Source organism: Agelaius phoeniceus, chromosome 1 (genome assembly GCF_051311805.1).
Source record: "Agelaius phoeniceus isolate bAgePho1 chromosome 1, bAgePho1.hap1, whole genome shotgun sequence".
NCBI classification, from domain to species: Eukaryota; Metazoa; Chordata; class Aves; order Passeriformes; family Icteridae; genus Agelaius; species Agelaius phoeniceus.
This window is the reverse complement of record NC_135265.1, coordinates 36,460,999-36,475,103: the sequence shown is the minus strand read 5'-3', so window position 1 is coordinate 36,475,103 and position 14,105 is coordinate 36,460,999. Positions and strand designations below refer to the sequence as shown.

At 41.8% G+C, this 14,105-nt stretch overlaps 1 protein-coding gene across 2 annotated transcripts in view; it reads left to right on the top strand.

Annotated features, from left to right (window-relative positions):
• The first annotated feature begins 1,099 nt into the window (after positions 1-1,099).
• RFTN1 (raftlin, lipid raft linker 1) overlaps positions 1,100-14,105 on the top strand; it is a 96,003-nt gene continuing 82,997 nt past the window's right edge. The window contains exons 1-2 of one of the 2 annotated variants that reach the window (XM_054647513.2): positions 1,100-1,232; positions 11,419-11,574. In XM_054647513.2, the coding sequence (XP_054503488.2) occupies positions 11,430-11,574 (145 nt within the window). In that variant the 5' untranslated portion in view covers positions 1,100-1,232; positions 11,419-11,429. Of the gene's footprint in view, positions 1,233-1,252; positions 1,272-11,418; positions 11,575-14,105 lie in introns of those variants that run through there. The other variant, XM_077176490.1, reaches the window with a different exon arrangement.

Below are 14,105 nucleotides of genomic sequence, written 5' to 3'. Positions count from 1 at the left end.
AAGGAAATGCAATTGAAAAAATCCCCAAAAAACCAGAAATTTGGGACATTTAGTGACTACAAGAAAATGCACCAGGATTACATGAGGTGCAGTGCAAAGGACCAAAACATGCCAAAACTAACCTCACAGATGTTGCAAAAGCAGGGGAATATTGAAAAAGCATGGATACTGAAAAAAAAAATCTTTGCCAAAGTGAAAGCCATCAAAAGGCATGGGATGCCATGAAGTGCAGGGGCATGGACCAAAGCTTGCCAAAATTGATCCCCATTGAAATCACAAGATTTCATTTCCCTTCCCAAAAGGAAATCTGTCTGCTGGACCTGCTCCAGAAGTTCCCTGTCTGTCTTGTACTGAGGAGCCCAGAACTGATACAGCACTGCAGGTGTATCCCTAGGGCTGAGCAGAAGGGCAGCACCACCTCCCATGACCTTCTGGCAATGCTTTTCCTGATGCATCCCAGGATTCCCTTGGCCCTCTTTGCTTCACAGGCACACTGCTGGCTCATCGACAGCTTGTTGTCCCCCAGGACCCCCACGTCCTCCTCTGCAGGGCTGCTTTCCCGTAGGTTGGCTCCTGGCCCCAACTGGTGCGTGGGGTTATTCCTCCCCTGGTGCAGGACCCTGCATATGCCACTGTTGAATTTGAGATGGTTCTTCTCTACCCAACTCCCCAACCTATCGAGGTCCCTCTGAAAGGCCGCACAATGCTCCGATGTATCAGCCACTGCTCCCAGTTTGTTCATGAGCGATGACGGGGGAGTACAGGGGAGCTGGGTCGGGCCGGGCTGGGGGCTGAGGCGGGCAGTGCGTGAGGGACTTCCCGCCCCGGCCGGCGGGCGGAGCAATCCGCCTTTGGGCTGTGCCGCTGGAGCGGGCGGGAAGCGCGGCTGCCCGCTCCCTGCGCGCCTCGGGCTGGGCGCGGGGCTCTCGCCGCCGCTCGGAGGAAGAGGAAGTGGCCGCGGCCCCCCGGCCGGGCCGAGCGGGAGCGGAGCCGCCGCCCCGGGCTGCGCCGCGCAAACTTTGTGCCGGGCCGCGGGGCCGTGTGGCGGCGTGGCGCTGCCCCGGCACCTCCCCGTCGCGGAGCCGAGAGGGGAGCGGCCCCGGAGCGCGGCGGGCGGGCACGGGCGACAGCCGGAGTAGGAGGAGGAAACGCTGTCAGCGGGGCGGGCCGTCTCCGCCCGCCGGGCATCCTTCAGCACCACCGGGCTGCGCTTCGCCCGCTGCCTGCCCCAGGTACTGCCGCGCACCCCACCGGCTCGGCGGGCAAACTTGGTGAGGGGGCGGGAGGGGGTTGCTGCTGGGCAGGGTCTGCGCGCCGGAGCGGGGAAAGCCACTCCGGGGCTGCGACTCGTCGTGGTCCTCTGGCTCCCGAAGTTCGGAGCGGGGCGCGGGATGGCCGGCGTGCCCGGGTTCGGAGGGGCTGCTGGAGCCCGGCGAGGGGGGGCACTGCCTCCCGCCCGCTCCCCGGCCGGGTTTCCGGGCTGTGCCGCTGCTCCAGAGGGTCCGCTCGCTGCGGTCCTGCCCAGGGGCCGGAGCGGAGCCCGCCGGGAGGGCGGCGGGGCTGGCGGGCGGTGCCGTCCTGTCAGCCCGCGAGTGCGGAGACTGCCGGGCTCCGCCGGGCTGCCCGCGGCCGGGGCGAACCGGGGGCGGCATCGCCGGCAATCCCTTCCAGCCAGTGGGATGGTTATTGGCGTCCAGCCCCCCGGCGCGGTGAGGCAGAGCCGGGAGGGGAGGGAGCTCTGAGGGGAGCCGGGTGAGCGCCCGCCTGCCCGCCCAGCCCGGCGCCGCTCCTCACATGCCGGGCACCTGGAGGCGGCGGTGCCGTGCCATCGTGTGGCTGGCTGGGGTCTGGGATTTTACAGTCGCTGTTTTCCAATTTTATTGCTTTTTCAAGTTCTTGATGTTGTTTCAGCACGGTTTTCTTACAATGTAAAGCGGCAGTGGTTCAGCATTTTAATGTCTGAGTGTGAAATACATCTCTCTTCTCTCTGGTTTGTCTAAATTCTTGTCAAAACAGTCTCTTCTTACAGCCTGTGTATTTCTAGAAAAGGGGAATTTAGTTGAATGGACTTTACAGTTCTTCTTTGATACTTTCGGCTTAGTCAAATAATTAATGGGAGACATTTGTTCTCTATTACGCCTGAGCGTGCTTCCCTCCGGAGCGCTCCCGGCTCGGAGCGGAGAACGAGCTGAGCCAGAGGCTGCTGTGTGGCAGGACAGGGAGCGGTGCTGGAGTCCTGGTAGGGGTGGCTGTTGTGCTAAAGAGGATGCTGTATTTAAAATAATAAAAATATAACTATACCTGAAAGAGTGTTTTCAGCCAGAGTTTGGAAGCTGTGGTCTGATTGTATACTGCTTCAATTTTAATTCCCTTTAAAAAAATGTATTTATTTATTTATTTTGTAGGAGAATAACCTATCAAGCTGTAGCTGGCCTCTAGCTTACAGGGGGAGATCTTTTTAGACATCTGCTTTTATGTTTTATTTTTAATAAATCCAATCCATTTCAGGTCCTGGTATTGAATAACAAGTTAGTGGCAATAACCCTCTTTTTCACAATGGTAGTGGTCACATATGTGTATTTAATTTCTGTTTTTTCTAGGGAAAAAGTAAAGTCTCAGAATGAAGGGTTATTTTAGGAATCTAGCTTAACCTCAAGTAAGTTACATTAGACAAGGGGCTTTCCACCTCTTGAATGTTGGCATTCCCCGGTCTGAGAATGAAGCATGAAATGAGTATATACAGCTGTGATTAAATACCCTAAGGGAGTTCTGAGCTGTGGTACTGGGAAACATAAATACCATGTTGGGTATAATGAACTGGCCTCAGCCTCTGTGGTGGAAAAGCTGGGGTCACAGACTTGTGAAGAATTAAAATCAAAGTTGATGAAGTCTCTATTTGAAGTAAGTAAAAAATATTCAGATAACTACTGTTCCATCCCTAACTTCATGTGAGATCCCAGAGCTTCACACCTTGCACTAATGATCTACTTTACTTTTTACCTTCATCAGATGGCTGGGGTTGTACTCCTAAGCAAACTAGCAAAAGGCAGTAAACATAGGACTGTCAAGTCTGTAGTTTCGTGTTTTACCATGGTTTTACTCACAGTCATTAAGCAGCTGTGCATACATTGTAATATGCATCTGTTTCTTATGCCTGCTCTCTGTGGGTTCTGAGTGCTGTGGGGTTAACTTTAAAAGAAAGTTGGATTCATATCTAATTCCTGTGGATGCTTTTGTCAGGTTAATTCAGTCTTTATTTTTTAATCTGCTGTGATTTCTCTTTATGTTCTTGATAGTACTACTCTTTCTTAGCATCCTGGTAGTCTCCTGTTGTCGCATGGAGGCAACTTGCTTGAACATTTGCACATGGTATTTTGGCATAAATTTTACCTGTGCATTGTTCAGTGACATTAACACTTTGTTATCTTGACCAGAAATACACTGTCTAAAAGTATTTTGTAGAAAGATGTGGTATTATCTGAATCTTTTGCTTTACTGAAAGATGGTGTTGTGGTACGAGCAAGTGTTAAATATTTTGGATGAATGTTACAGGATGATGTGGGTGGTGTGGGAAGCAGGGGTCTCCCACCAACCTGCTGTTCCTCACATTGCCCCCACTGCTAGCACAAGGCTTGCCTTATTCCTCCACCACTTCTCCCTGATCCTGCTTGCTCCTCTTCCTCCCACCCTGTTGCTCACGTGCCCACACACACCCACACACCCCAGCTCTGTTTCCCTAGAGGAGTTTCAGTGTGGCTGGTGGCAGGGAGCACACAGAGGGTGGCCTGCTGACTTGCAGGCCCAGGGACAGCACAGGGCAAAGTAAGTGGGTTATGCAGGGCAGCAGAGTCGAGCCCAAGCTGGTGATGTGAATGCTGCAATGAGAACAATAGCACCTAATAAGAGTTTGTTGAAATCATGTTATCATCCTGGTGTGTTACTTGACATGCTGCATGCTAGTGCTGGGCTTTCTGTGTAACTTGTGTTTACAAGACCTGTCAGGGTAGTCTGTTCTAACTTTACTGAATCCATATCATAGTTATCCATGTATTACTTTGCTTTCTTCCTGAAGCTTAGAAACTATGGAAACTAGACCAGCAATTGTCTTAATTGGCCAAATTATGTTTTTCTCTGGTTTTTTTTTGTGTAGTCAGTACATTTTCTTGTCTCCCTGGGAGACAGTACCAAATCTGATGAAATAGTTTGGCTTTTAATTCTAGCAATAGGGGCTGCAATTCATCATGACAGGTCTTCCAGAGTTCTTGGTATGAATCCAGATTAGTCCTGATTTGTGTTCTGCTTCTGTTGAGTTGTGGTATCTTTGGCTTCCACCGCTTGCCTTGGCTTCTGGCACATTTCATTTTATGCTGGTGTTTCTTGATCCGAGACTGTTCCTCTGCTGAACTTTGTTCCTGTCTCTTAAGCTCTCTGCTTATTCTACATTTCCTTCTTTATTAGGTAATTCATCTCACTGTGTCTGGAAACCTTCTTATGAATTCTCTTGTCACTCCTTGGGTTCCTAGTTCTGCAGATACTCATATTGTAGTTTAAACATGTTCCAGACCTCCCCTGTACATCCTCCAGTTGCTCATTCCTGTTCATCTTACTAATGAATTCCTTAGTTTTTGAGATTTGCTCTTTGAAATTGAAAACCTTAACTGCAGATTTACTTGGGTTGCTCTGCAGTTTAATTTAAATCAAATCAATCATAAAGGATAAATCTGGGATTATTCTTTCACCAACCTTCCTAGAAGCTGAGATTTAGTTATCAGCCTCAAGTCTAAAATCCTGACAGCACTGGTCAAATTCATAGATATGTGGTGAAAAAAAAATTGGTCAGCTGTCACATCTGACAATAGATGGGACTGATTTATGGTAATTGTTCCTTGTATATATATGTTTTTCAGAATGTTTCAAATTGTTTGGTAAACATTAGTTACTTAAGCACAAATCCCTCCACACAAATAAATATTATTGCACTATTTATTGAAGATATGCTTACATATCTTCCTGCATGGTAATAATATTGGCAAAATGACTAAGTGGGTATCTCTTAGTAAGGAATTTCCCTCTTAGGTGGTGTAATCTCACAAAAAAACCTGTGCAGTGGTAAGGAAACCTGTGCAGGGTGGGAAAAATTAGGAGAAGTCAGAAGCATGGCTCTTTTTTGGGAACTGACAAAAGATCATCCTGGCGTCCTATTCTGCTTTCTTTGTTTACCTGTACACCCAGTTTGCCAGGTCTGGTGTTTTTAATTCTCTGCTTTGGTTATGCTGGTTTTTTTTGCCTTGTTATTCTTCCTCTGCTTCATTGCTTTAACTATGCTGGGAAAGGGACTTGACTATAATTTGCAAGCACTCTCAGGGTTTGTTTGGAGCTGAGTGGGGGACTAAACACTCTGGTGTTTCATAGACTGAGAAGGATGCAAGAATTAAGTGACCACATGCCAGCAAGTGAACTGAGCATGAAGTGCTTATTATTTTGAAAATGGAAAGGTCAGGATTACAGGAGTGAGGGTTTAAGAAAATAAGCATGTCTCATTACTGCACAACAAATGTGAAGTCCTGCAATTATTTGTAAATGCCTTCCAGCATCCCTGTGAGGTACCTAAGTATTACCCATGGAAGGAAGAATGAAGATGAAAGGTCTTAACCAAAATCAAGAGAGAAAACCTGTTAATACATTGCAGTTATCTTGTTTTCCAGCTGCTGCATTCATCAGTAAGAATACTATGTTCTATATTTTGTGCAAAGAACCTTAGCAGTAACATAGGATATGTATTTTAAAAAATAAATTCATTCATGATAAAGCCTGCAAAATACGTTCACTAGTTCTGGCCCATAAATGCTTTAAATATGTTAATGCAAGCAAGCTTGCTCTCACTAATTTTGCTTAAAAACAAGCTGACAAGCATTAATTTTCCATACAACATGTTTTCCTTGGATGCCATTGTAAGTACTAAAATTACCTTGTTCCTATTTCAGCTGGTAGTGTATTTCACTTACACGTTTGCTAGAATACTCAGTCTAATGCTGTATACTTAGCAGTTGATTCTGAGATTATAAGTACTTAAAATGATTGTTTTGGAATTATTTTCAAATCATCCCTCTAAGTAGTCATTGACATTATGCATTGATTAGTTGAAATAAACTATTTAGCCAATATGTACTTAGTTGATAAGCATCCCTTAAATTCCTTATTCTGGTAATCTATTCAAGCTTCCATTAGCCATGTGGTTCTGTTACATTTCAGTGCAATTTTCATTATTATTCCTTGGAGATAAATTGTTAAAGATTTTCATGAAAGGATGGATCAATAAATCAGAAGATTAGCCTCATTTATTCCCCATTATATCCCCCAGATGAAAATCAGATAGAAGGCAAGAGGTTTTTTGTTTTTCCTTCTTTTCTTTGTGCTCTTTTCCTTCTGAAAAGGAATCCTGGGGCCTGAATCACTGTTAATAAGAAAATAAGTTGTTAGCTACATGGTATTATTTTATCCTTTTTCTTTGCTAATTCTGAACTTGTTGTATTTTGTCTATTTTTGAACACACACTATCAACCCAAGAAAGTGAATTCAAGCTGCAAGAAAGTATTTTAGCAAAGCTGAGGTTCAGAAATCATCAGCTGAGAACTTGACACATCTCTAAAAGAGCTGTAAAAATTCCTATGATACATTCAAGATACATTCATTGTCGTGGATCACAGAGGTGATTAAAAGTGGAAATACTGCTGGCTTTTTTTTTTTTTTCTTTCTTTTGCTGGCTACAATTTGTTGTAATTTTTGAGGTTTTTTTCATGGCAGAGGCTGGTATTGGTTTCAGTAAGACTTATATTGAGGAGCGTTCAGGGTCAGGTCATTGGACATGCTGGGATGGGTTTCACCAGGTACAGGTACAGCACCTGTACCTCCAGATGCTCCCCAGAGCTCCTCTGCTCTTAAAGTACACAATGCAGGACAGTACTGGGGAGGAGGAGGTGGCAGCAAGGGGTTTATTCTGCAGTTTGTGAGTTGGGAGTTAGTTTGGGATGTACAAATCCTGGGTTAAAATTTGCATTCAGTTTGCAGAAGCAAGCTGCTCCTTTCCTAACCAGTGAAGGCCTTTGCTGGCCTTCACAAGAGAAACTTAGGAATTAATTGACTAGGCTTTGCTGTTGTTCTGCAAGTCAGCATACCTTCTATTCTTGATGCTTTGCAGAGTTAAAGTGAAGATGTAGACTAAAAAACTCCAATCTGTTGTGAGATTGGGGTTTCAGTTCTGGTTTTATCATCATGTGGCTGAACACGTGAACAGTTTTGAGATCAACAAGATCATAGACCACATGTAAGATTAATTTGCAATGTAAGTGAGTTTGTGGACAGAATTAGTTTTTCTGGCATATGTAATTGTAAAAGCCCATAGCTAAATCATAATTTTAGGGGTTAATGTTCTTCATTAAATGTTACTTTTCCAAGGTTTTTTTTCTAAGTATAGAACTTCTGAGTTGATAATTAATTTCTGCATTAATGAAAAAGAAAATGTTTATCTTAGAACCTACTGCAAAGCAAAAAGAATTTGAAAATTTGGCAGCGTCTTTGAAGGATTGTTTTTCAATTTGCTAAAAAGTGAATATTAGTGATAATATTTTTGTTTAATATGAATAAAAGTGGAATTCACATGTAGGTATAGAAAGCCAGGATAAATCTATGTAGTACAGTAACCTTAAGCATGTCTTAGAGCAAACTAATACACCTGAAAATGTGCATTGGAGTGAGTTTAGATTACTTTGAATGCATCAGTGATGAACATTTCTTACAGCAGTCTTTGATAACTGCAATGTAGAAAATTAAGAAGGGGAATAATGTCCTGTTGACAAGAAAATTTGTAAGTGAAAAGCAAGGAGATACTTTCAGATGATGGTGGGAAGACTGAACAGCACTAACTTTGCTGTGAATGAAAGGAAGAAGGTAATAACTGATATTAAAAGCCTTTGAAAGGTTGTAAAGCAAGCTGTCCCAGAAGGACATTTGTGGGATAACTTTGAGCAGAATCTGGTGATTGAGTGATGACTTGTCATACACACATCATCAGTATATTTGAGAAAACTTTTAAGGATTCCTACCTCTGTGGAATTATTTTCACACTTAGAGTTCTCTGTTAAAATAGGAACTTAATTTTTGAAGATTTGTTTTCTACTGCTGTAGCATGTGTATTCTAATTACTGTGGAAAAGATTGTGATGTTGTGAAACCTAATTTTTGTCCCCTGATTCCTCATTTTTTTCAAGTGGAAGCATCTTTTTTCATCATCTTTTTCCATATGCCTGCTTTAAGTAACACAACTGCCTATACTTAGCAAAATGTGAGGAAGCCTTTATCCTCAAGGATACTATTTGAAGTTTTAGCTAAACAGCACAAAGGTGAAAATCAGTCTTCTAGGAAGCAGTCACTCAGGGAATTAGTAACAAAAAAGTGTGTTTTCAGTGCATTCCCAAGTGGGCAGGTAGCTTGTGCTGAATGACTTGTGAGTTCTCTCTGTTCGCAGAAGTCGTTGCTCACATGGGTAGTGAGGGTGGAGGAGTTTTTCTCCAAAGGGCTGAGAAAATGTTTGCTGGAGAAGCACAGGAGAGTGTCTGTGGCTGCTGCTGGAAGTGCAGGCTTTTATTTTTTAATACTTTCGCCCCAGTTTGGGAAAGAATGCAAAACACTCTGCGATGTGAAATGCAGAGTCCCCAAGGCCTCCTTCTGCAGCCATCACTGTCTAAGAGTCCTGTGGATTTCAGACTATTTGTATAACTAAAGGTTGCAGGCACTGCAGCAGAATGACCTCTGAAATGAAATTTTTTTCCTTACAAAATGCTGTGTACTTATGATGTGTAAGAATTACTGGGCAATTGCTGAAACAAGAAATTTGGTACACTTGCTAAGACTTACTGCTATTTTAATTCATCCTTAGCACAAGAATGCTGCTAGATTTGTTCCATTATAGCTCATGGAAAAATACCTAGTGTCTTGTTAGGCTCATTAATATGCAACACATGTTTATGTATTAAAATAAATAACATTTTAGACTGAAACAAATAATATTGCACAGGCAAAAGAAGAAACTGCTGTAAATATGAAAGAATAATTTTTTAATGGTAATAGTTGTCATTACAAAAAAAAAAGGTGGAAAGTATTTTGGAACATAAAAAGATCATGAGGATTTTTAACCTTAAATTCCAAATTTAAAAAAATTGAATCTGCAAACCTCGATTTCATTGATAGAAATTGTTAAAGTAGTTTTTAGCTTTCCTTCAAAATAATCAAGGAAAGTTGTTTTCTGCTGGATGAATCCACCAAATATTGAAACTTCAGGAATACAAATATCACATCATTCTTTTTTCTCAATTCTAGAGGTCTTTGTAGCAAATGTTTTTTCTGCTTCCAGGTTCTATGTGATCAAATATTTACTGTATTACTTTTCTCAAGTTTGATGTGTTGTTCAGTCCTATTTTGATCAATTTATTAGGGACTTTGCAGGAAGATGTAGGTGTGCATTTATGGACTTTGCACATGATAAGAAGGTGGGTGGTATTGCTGAGCCCAGGAAAAACTTTCAGCTCTTTCTTCCAGGGGTGCTGGAGAATGGGGTGAGGCTATTACTGAGCAGTAGAAGCAAATAGGAATAGAGAAAACTTATGAGAGATGAGTTGGAAACTTCTCAGTTAGTTGTGTTGCATAAAAATAAGGAGAAACAGGTTCTTTGTCTGCTAGGAAGTTGACAGTAAACTGTGAATGTGATGATTCAGCTGTGAATGATGATTTTAGGTGCAGTAGGTGTATTATTTGCACTAGAGACAGGGAAGCATGAATGTTATTTTCATAAGCCTTGTTAAGATCTCATTTTGAGCATATGGCCCCCTGTGTTCATATAGAGAAATGAGAACAGTGATGCAAATGAGAGTGAGTGGGGTGATGAAGGGACCACACCACAGATCCTGTCTAGGAAATGGCAGAAAAGGCAGAATGCATTTATCATAGTAAAATATAGCAAGGGACTTGGGAAATATTAATAAGAATGATTTTGCAAGGAAGTATGAGGAAGGAACAAAATTTATAAAAGTTAAACCACAGTATAAGTAAAAATGTAGATAATTTTATGCAAGTGGTTTCCAAATACATTGGGGCTGTATATTTGCCTAACTTTGTAAGCTCTTGGGGGATGGAGCTGTGGCATAAGCTTACTAGCAGCTCTTTGGAGATGGTGAACCTGAGCAAGGTTTTCATTCTCTGCTTTAGGTTTATAAACTGTCAAGGTAAAGGCAGCTCTGATCTGTGCCTGAACTTTCTCAGGTGCTCACTGCTGTGTGTCACAGCTTGCAGGGAGGCTGTGGCACTGACCTTCCTGGTGCTCCATGCAGTGTGTTCACACTATATGGATCCCATGCCTTTGAGCATCTGGGGGGGCCTGTGGGAGCCACTCTCTCTAACTGGGTGTTTATTCTGCATTTCCCTCCCTGTTTTCAGAGCATGACTTTATCTGTGTAGGCAGTGGCAGGATGTTAGGTGGTTGTGATGAAAAACCTTAGGTGCCTACCTGATGTGTCTTCACACTTTTTGTTTTTGTACTTGATGCTGGTTGAAATAATTTGCCTGAGCCCCACCAGTGTTGTTGAGAGGAATTAGAGGGTTTGGATCACCTGAATATTTTCAGCAAGTAATTCTTCCATTCTTTCATACCCAGATGAGCTATAATGTGCAGGATATTGAGAAACATTTAATGTGTGGCAGGAATGGTTGTCAGGAATAATCCTTTAAAATGTTGTGGGCTGGCAGCTTATTAAAGAGAACTAGATTTATCTAATGCAGTTCTGTGGCCAGGTGCCTCTTCTGTTTTGAAGACAGATTCGTAAAGTGCCATTATCTCCTAAAAAAATGACGTGGGAGGAAGTGAGGGTGTTCTGTAAATGCAGGTAGTTCTCTGCAGAGAGAACTTGCTTTTTACATTAAATTACAAGGCTGGAAATTAATTTGAATATTACAGAGATCTGCGTAAAAGTTAATACTAGATGCTCTCTTAGTAACTGCATATATAGAAATTGTTACTAGGCTGACAACCTTAATATTAGCAAGTTATTTTGCATTTTCAGCTACTTTTTATAATGGAATGTGTGTCTTCCAGAGTGTATGATTGAATACATTTGAAAGTTGCAAAATACATACATTAAACTGTCGATTTTCCAATAAAATAATAGTATGTCTGAGGGTAGATATGAGTAGTATATTCTTCAGTTACAGCATTTATTTGATTATGTGATTTTATGTAGCTTGTAGGCAGCTTGCATTTAAAAATTAAAAATCACCCTAATGTACTAGTGAAAAAATGAAAACCAGAAGGAAAAACCTCAAAGTTAATCATGCTTATGCATTTTCCCTTTTCCCTACCTCTTTGTATCAGGAACTGCTGAAATGGGTTGTGGATTGAACAAATTAGAGAAGCATGATGAAAAACGACCTGGTAATATCTATTCAACTTTGAAGAGGCCCCAGGTAGAAACCAAAATAGATGTTTGCTATGAATATCGATTCTTGGACTTCACTACACTAAATGATAGTAAGTACATAATAATTTTCTTTAGATTTTTTTTCTCTATTAAAGTAGGTGTGTTAATTGGTCCATAATGTTTTTTGAATTGTAGTTATGTTCTTAAAATGTCTTCAATTTCTTTAAGTAAATGCCTTTTCTTCAGTCATAATGCTTCCATGCAGAGATCTAAGTGAGAATTTTGTGTTAATTTTTAGCCTTATAGCTAGTTACAGGGTATCAGATTTTAGGTTCTTTTACCCTTCCCCCATTATCTGGTTTGTTTTCTTTGATTTTTTTTTTTTTTAATGTTTTTACTCTGCAGTGGACCTTTGTTTCCTTAATTTGCATCTTGTCCAATTTTCATATGGTAAAGCAATTCAGGTCTGCAAGGTTATATACTTTGCTTTATTGCTCATTTTCCTTGCTCCCCTTGTGCCTCTGGGCTCTGTGAGAGGTATTTTGAGATGCTGAAGTTAATGTCTTCAGTTTTGATAGCTTGCCATAAATAACTCTTAGGCGGTTATAGATACTTACAGGTGCACCCATGTAGGTGGAAACAGGATAGTGGGAGACACTGAAGAACTAAAATATCAAAGGGGTGAAGATTCAATCTCACGCATTTTTTACCTTGTTTTTTTTCTTCAGTCTGAAGTAGTCTGGGTTTAATTCTTGTGGCAATCCATAGATATTCTGGTTTTTTCCTTGCTGATTGACGTCAAGCATCTCTGCCAGTATTGCTCACACCATTGCCTGTGCCCTCTTTCACTTCAGAATTAGCCTGTTCTACAAGCAATTACTCCTCACACCATTTGGGAATCTGAAGCTTGAGCAGAAGGCTGGGACCTGCTTCTTGCTATATATAAAACACCACAGTACCAAAATCTGCTAGAGCTGGCTGGCAGGACGCCAGGTTGAGCCTCTGTGCCCTGCAGTGTGCTGCAACTTCTCTTGTTTTGCAAGTCAGGTCAAAGGAGAAGCTGGAGCCTTGAGTCTGTCATGGTGTGAGACAAAGAGCTGCTGCTGGTTTGTCACTTGATGAGACACCTCATGCAGCTCAGCACGGCAGCCCAGAGTAGTGGGAATTGGTTGGGTCTTAAAACCTGCTGCAAGCAAACTTGAGTTTGAAAAAGGTGGAGTTTTAGCACAGGTGGTTGGACAGGACTGTGCTCTTGCAGGCAGTTGTGAGAGTCGAGAAATTTTGTCTTTGCAGACTTTGAGTGCCTGTCTTCTGTATTTGTGTTCTCTTATGTTTTTTGATACACTAATTGGGATGCACTGCTGTTATTGAGAGCACCAAGTAAATGGTAGAGGAATTTTTTTCATGTTTATGTATTGCAGTTGTTTCGACATTTATGTGTTTTTATTTCAAAGTGAACTGTTTATGTCCTTTGATAGTTTGACAGCTTTTACTGAGATGTATTGCAAGTTGTGTCATTAGCAAAAATGAATTAATATTGAGGACACACTTCTCTGGGCTTTTCTGGAATGTTCATCACTGTTCTGTCTGAGTGTCTCTTGAGCTTTAGCATGTGCATTATCCTGTTCTCTCATGAAGTCTCATCTTTGACACTGTGGAGGAGGAATCAGTACTTGTGGTAGCAATGTGGCATGCCTCATTGAAGGATGTCTGGTAAAAAGAGAAAAAGTTAAACCCAGGCTTTCTAAGTCTGGTTGAATACATAGGTTCATTGTAAAGCATACTTGTATATGTTTTTCTTACTCATCAGAGATTGTTATAATATGATTTTAGGAGGGATGGCTTTAAGGAGACTTAGTAGAAGCACTTCTATCAGATTCTTGGGCTTGCCAAATAGCATAAGCTCTCCAGCTCCACTGAGTTCTGCTTTGGCATGTTGTATCCCCATCACTCCAGTCTCTGAAGATGTCAGCAGATAGGCAGATGTGGGGGGATAGAGTGTTGTTCCTGCTCTTTTTCCTTAGTTACCACTTATGACTATGTGCTCTCAGGATTGGCAGTTCCCTCCCTGATCTAGTCATTGGCTATGTAAAGGCTCATGTTTCACTATGTAGTGTTATGACATTCCAGGCTTTTTGCATCATGAATGGTTCATTTTTGGTTTTGCTGAGAAATAACCTCTGCAGATAAACAGAGTTAACAATGAGTGTTTCACCTATATCTGTGTGAATTTGGAGGCTTCTAAGAATGAAATGCTCCTAGAGGTGTAAAAAAAAACCATTTGGATTGTGAAGTCTGTCTTCTGTGAATCTACTTTAGCTCTTCCAGTGTGTATCTATATTGTGACATCATTTTTTCCACAGGTTTTCTCCTTCACTGGGTTTTTGGAATAAGCCATGTTAAATTATGAGTGGCTACAGAGTATTTTATTGTATTCTTGTGCTAGGCCTTGTTTACAAAGCTAGTGAGCCTGGTAGCGCAGACGGGTACTCATTTTTCTCTGTAGCTTTTCTACAGCAATGATTGCTCTGATAACTATATCTCTCACAAGTCTTTAATGTTAATGGTGAAAAGGAGGTGATTATCTGCATGTTGCAGGTGGGAGTACTGCTAGAAGTTTTCCTAGCTCTTAGCATTTCTT